The sequence below is a fragment of the Henckelia pumila genome, chromosome 3 (genome assembly GCF_033568475.1).
Source record: "Henckelia pumila isolate YLH828 chromosome 3, ASM3356847v2, whole genome shotgun sequence".
NCBI classification, from domain to species: domain Eukaryota; kingdom Viridiplantae; phylum Streptophyta; class Magnoliopsida; order Lamiales; family Gesneriaceae; genus Henckelia; species Henckelia pumila.
The window spans coordinates 56,246,797-56,253,139 of NC_133122.1; the positions used below are offsets into that span (position 1 = coordinate 56,246,797).

The 6,343-nt window shown below is 31.2% G+C and overlaps 1 protein-coding gene across 1 annotated transcript; it reads left to right on the forward strand.

Moving 5' to 3' along the window:
* Positions 1-1,826: 1,826 nt before the first annotated feature.
* On the forward strand, positions 1,827-4,718 carry LOC140892858 (AP2-like ethylene-responsive transcription factor PLT2). Its single transcript, XM_073301882.1, has 9 exons — positions 1,827-1,947; positions 2,062-2,449; positions 2,610-2,692; positions 2,820-2,828; positions 2,947-3,035; positions 3,118-3,191; positions 3,326-3,376; positions 3,510-3,586; positions 3,931-4,718. Exons 1-9 carry the CDS (start codon positions 1,827-1,829, stop codon positions 4,704-4,706), a joined length of 1,668 nt encoding a protein of 555 aa, XP_073157983.1. The 3' UTR covers positions 4,707-4,718.
* Positions 4,719-6,343: the final 1,625 nt, after the last annotated feature.

The following is a 6,343-nucleotide window of genomic DNA, read 5'->3' on the forward strand; positions in this document are numbered from 1 at the left end:
CGACACGAAGCCGTCAGATTCCTATGAACCTCACCGCAAAACCTGAATCGGCGTGGGGATCTGTCAAACCTGTAAACAGATGAAAACAACTTAATTTTTTCGCTCAGAATTAATTATTCAATTAAATGCTTCTCCTTCATCAACTTACGATGCCTCAGTACTTCACATTTTTCAAGATAATAATTAATAATAATTTACACATAAACAAATATATACAAGAATACACCGCCGCATAACACAAACATATACAGAGATTTTGAAAGGGAAAAAAAAAAATTGAACTTTTGCTTAAGATCAATGATACTATAATATACATGTTAAGATTCTTCCAGAGTTTGCTGCTGGGCATGTCAGCTTTTTATATATAGTAAGTTCATCTGCTTTATTATAATATATATTTTCTTTTTATGATATGATATGATTTTAGGGTTCAGCAAGCAAGCAGTTCACTTTATTGTTTCTGGTGACTTAATATATTGGTTATTAAGAAGATGAGACAAATTTAATTAATGGGTTTTAAATGTTTCTTGTGTACTTACTTTATAGTTTCATTCTTTAATTATCTGTGAATTAGGGAGTTTTCATGTTGGCTGGCTAGGTTTTCTGTTAAAAAAGGACAGCAACAAGCGAGAGACGTGGGTCCTGTCTCTACTTGAACATATATATTCATCGTCTAGTCACGCAAATTATACATATAAATTTATTGTTTTAAAAAAGTAAATTAAATTAAATGGTATGTTTTTATCATAAAGGACGTATATATATGAACGTATCATTCAATCTGATGCAGAAAGAATTTGTAGTGGAAAGGAAATAGATTTTGCACAGATATCTGAATCTTGCATTAGTTTTTAAATATTGATCAGGAAGATATAAAATTATAGAATAATAATATTAATGAGTTTGAAATTGGTTTATTTGACCGAATCAGTGAGTGGAAGACAGAAGGCACAGAATCAAAGTGACTACTACAGTCATGGGGATAAGTACCGCATGAAACTTTTTAATTCTTGCTTGTTTATTTAGTTTAGTTTACAGGACATGCAGATATTAAATAAATCATTAAGACTAATTATTTTAAATTAAGCATATTTTGACGAGTCCGAATTCCAACTATACGGTCAACATATTTCAACCAAGAAAAAGCCAAAACAAAATCTTTAAACTTTTGTTAATGATCTCGTACATATTTGTTTGAAAACGGTGTAATTCGCTAGTTTTTTTAATATATATGACTACAGTTTTAATGCTTTAATATTAACATAATGAATTTCCTGCATATATATTATATATAGCATGCACATGCATGTTTAGCTTAAACGCATGCATTTGAAATGTGGATCAAGAAAAAATATACTTCCATAGTCTTACAAGTATTTACTGTACGTTATACATATAATTGTGGCATGCATTCTTTTTTGGGCTTAAATTTAGTAATATTTACAGCTGTTTGGGTAAGTAATTTATTTATTTGTCCTAGAGATGATTTTGTGTTGTTGAAATGCTGGGTTTTGGGGTGGCATTTTTTGCACAAAACGAGGAAGAGAGTCCCAATAAACCAAGTGGGCTGGAGTCATTGGAGTTTATGTATCTGCTTCTTTTGATTTCTGATTCATAATTAATTTCAGATACATATATATTCACACACACACAAAATTTACATATATTTATATATAGCAGAGATTACAGTTTGATCTTTCCTTTTCTTCATTAGGTTAACTATTCCTCAGTTTCTTGAATTATCTCCTTTTATTCCCTTTGTATTAATTAATATTTTAGTGGATCTTGATTCTTTCTGATCTTGGAATATGCAGGATAAGAGCGCCATGAATTCCAACAACTGGCTTTCCTTTCCATTTTCTCCCACTCATCCTTCTTTACAATCTCAGTCTAATCACTTTTCTTTAGGGTTAGTAAGTGACAATATTAATGAAACTCCATTTCAAAGCCAAGGTAAGTCATCACTCAAATTCTTTATCTTCTTCAAACCCTAATTTGATGCTTTTGGTAGCCATATATTAATTTTTCATGTTTTGTTTTTTACAATATTAATATATATAGCATATGAGTGGAATTTGATCAACACCCAAGTAAGCAGTGAAATCCCAAAAGTTGCTGATTTTCTTGGAGTGAGCAAATCGGACAGCCATTTAGAGCTCATACCTTACAACGAAATCCAATCGAGTGATTCGAATTACCTATTTTCCAGCAATAGCTTGGTGCCGGTTCAACACAACCTTTTGGCCTCCGCCACAAACTACGAAAATCTCCAAGAAAATGCTTGTAACATGCAACAATTGACACTTTCCATGGGGAGCGGTAAGGGTTCAAGTACGAGCGAGACCGTTGCCACTGCAGAAAACAGTGACACTAGTGTTGTTGAGGCTGCCCCTAGGAGGACTTTAGACACGTTTGGCCAAAGAACCTCGATATATAGAGGTGTAACAAGGTGGGATTCTCTATATATATCCCTTCATTTTCTTCTCATAACTTGCACTTATGATGTATTGTTGTTTGGAGCTTAATTCATAACATGCAACAGTTAAAAGGGCTTATTTAATCACTTTTTTAATCGAAGTTGTGATTATAAGCATCATTGTTTCTCATAGGCATAGGTGGACTGGGAGATATGAAGCCCATCTATGGGATAATAGTTGCAGAAGAGAAGGCCAATCGAGAAAAGGGCGTCAAGGTTTACATAAACTTATACCTTGATTCTTGTGTTTCTTCATATATCTACCTTTGTTTCATTTTTTCTATGATCACTAATTCTTCTTTCCTGATTGTTTGTTTGTTTGTTTTTTTTCAATGGGACGCAGTGTATTTGGGTAAGTCGATTAATTAAGTTAAATCTATTAATTATTAATTAGTGTAATTAATTAATCTGAAACCATTTATTGCATTGAAATTGTCCAATGAATTATAAGTTTCTTTACTTGTATATAGGTGGATATGATAAAGAAGAAAAGGCTGCTAGGGCCTACGATCTTGCTGCCCTAAAATACTGGGGAACATCTACTACCACTAATTTCCCAGTACGGTAGAAAAATGTTATAAAAAAATATATATATTTTTCATGTATGATATTTACAGCATAATTTTCTGTATACTTTTCAGATCAGTAACTACGAGAAGGAACTGGAGGAGATGAAGCATATGACTAGACAAGAATTCGTGGCCTCTATCCGAAGGTAATTAGTATTGATTGTCGTAGGTTGTCGTGTTATCTAACATATATACCGATTTTTTGTTAACACGTGCAACTGTAGAAAGCATAAAATATAATCTTCGTCGGAGATTAATCTACTGAGATATCAAATTTCAGGAAGAGCAGTGGGTTTTCGAGGGGAGCATCCATGTATCGTGGCGTGACGAGGTAGTCTATATATGATTTCTTTGGCTATTATATTTTTGCATGAATGTTCTTATACCATGACTTGATTTTCTTGTTAATGTCCTTTGTTAATTAATAGTGATTTCTCGATATTTAAATTGCTTAATTTAATCAGGCATCATCAGCATGGAAGATGGCAAGCAAGAATAGGAAGAGTTGCTGGAAACAAAGATCTATACTTGGGAACTTTCAGTAAGCAATTTAATTAATTAACAATATGATCCTTTTCCTCTAATATTTCTTCTTTATAAGCATTATTTCATAATATATATATATATAGAGTTCTTTTATGGTGCCCAACAATATATGCCCACTTCATGCCCACCATGTACAATAGATGAGTTGACCGGTACAATAGATGAGTTGACTTGTACATGTTGGGCATGAAGTGGGCATATAGTGTTGGGCACCATAAAAGAACTCATATATATATATATATATATATATATATATATATATATATATATATATATATATACTTTTCGATCTAAATTTTGATTTACTTGGATTAATGTTATGTTTTTTTTTTTGGACAGCCACTGAGGAGGAAGCTGCGGAAGCATATGATATAGCTGCCATAAAATTCCGAGGTCTAAATGCAGTCACGAATTTCGACATGAATCGTTATGATGTAAAGGCCATCCTTGAAAGCAACTCTCTTCCTATAGGGGGAGGTGCCGCAAAACGGCTCAAAGAAGCTCAGGCGATCGAATCATCACGAAAACACGAAGACATTATAACATTAGGCAGCTCAGGTTTCCAATATGGCAGCAGCAGCAGCCCAAGCGCAGCCTCCCATCTCCAAGCATACTCGCTAATGCAGCAGCAGCAGCAGCATCCAATAATATTTGATAATTCTCATCAGCCATTTCTCACTCTCCAAAATCAAAACCTTTCCCAATACAATCAAGATTACTCGTCTTCTCTTTACCATAATTACATCCAAACACAGCTCCAGTTGCAGCAACAATCATGTACTAATTACAACAGCAATATCCCGAACTCGACCATTAATCCTCACAGCAGCTTCTATGGAAATTACCTTCAAAACAATGCTGCAGTGATGCTTCATGGACTGACAAACAGTACTACGGGGTCTTCATCATCTGTGATGGAGAATATTAATATTGGGAGTTCAAGCAATCATGTGGCTGGGTTTACTACTGGAAACTTTATCGGCAATGAAGTTGCGGTGGCGAAAGTGGATTATGAGCATCTGCCATCGGCTGCTACGTACACTGGATGGTCGGCGGAGACAGTTCCGGGGGCGGCTTCGAATCCAGCTGCTTTATTTTCAATGTGGAATGAGTGAAATTTTAGTTCTTGCAATATTTGAAAACTTCAGAATCTGTTTTTTTTACTTCTCTATATTATCTAATTTGCTTTTGATAATTTTGTTTTTTGTGATCAAAAGTACTAATGAATTTTGGTGCACCTTTCTTTTTTCTTTTTTTCTTTCTTAAATTAAATTGAAAAAATTATGGCTAGCTTGATCCATAGATATAATGAAAGAGTATAATTACCTCTTCAATTTTTTAATTTGGTATTAAGCTGCAAAAATATTATTCTAAAACGGTATAAAGATATCATGCATCTTTAATTAAGCTAGCTACATATTTGATGGTTTGCTAGTCAGATATATATATATATATATATATATATATATATATATATATATATATATATATATATATATATATATTTCTTTTGTTTCTTGTTTTTAATTACTTATTGAGGATGAAGATTAAAATTACTAAAAATTTGTACTTGTTTATAAACCCAAAAAACGTTTTTTTTTTAGAAATAAGAACTATGCATAATTTTTTCATTATTGAAATCATGTATGTCAATATTAATGTTATTTCAAAGCAAGTTGTAAAAATCTAAATTAATAGATATAGACATTAAATAAAATGTATACAAAAAATATATGACTCGATGAAAAAAAATAATTAGTTCGTGCAATATTGTATAAAATATATAAAAGAGTTATGTTTTTGTAAATGATAGTAATATTGTATAAATGAAATTTGATAGTATATATATATATATATATATATATATATACTATGCATGCTGGGTTATCGTAGCGGTAATTAATTTGTTTTGATCATTATAATTTATTAAAAAATCATTGTTGTTTTGTTAACATATTTTGGTTAGTGGTTTCACATGACTCCTTCCAGAAGTAGTAAAATTCATCTGGATTTACATCGCAGAATTATCTGAATTAGTAATGGATTCGTAAAGATTAATTTTAAACTTAGAAGTCATGGCAGGTGACGAATTTTCCAACGAATTATAGAGAATTAAGTAAAATAAAAATTATCAAAAATTATTATTTTTTTAAAAAAAATTATTTGTTGAATCTATATACCAGGTTAATTTAAAAAAATTATTTGTTGAATTTATATACCAGGTTAATTAGCACTTCGATTAAAGAAGTAGTTACAATGAAAATTAAATTTATTTTTAATTATTAGTGTATTTTTACTACTCAGTATTTAATTTCTTCAAATCAATTTCAAATAGTGAGGAAAATTAGCTAGATATATGTAAGACCATTCAGGATATTTTTTTTTAAAAAAAAAATATCATTTAACTTCTCTATCAATTTCACTTAATGATTTCTCACAATTAATAACTTAATTAACTTTATATATATATTTTTTTAAAAAATTATTCATCACACAAAAATTTCATAATACTTATGCAATATTATTTTACACACAAAAATATGATCATGATTTATGCGGATGGGTGGGAATAGTTCTTCGGAAGAATATGATTTTTATTATTTCCAAATGATTAATGATGGTTTGTTGGTTACACAGTAAACTATTTACCCACCATACTCGGGCTTTCCCACTCAATACGAAATGCCAATTTGGTCTTGAGTTCATTTCTTAGCGCTATGTCAGAGGAATGCCACAGTGTTGCAAATTTGGT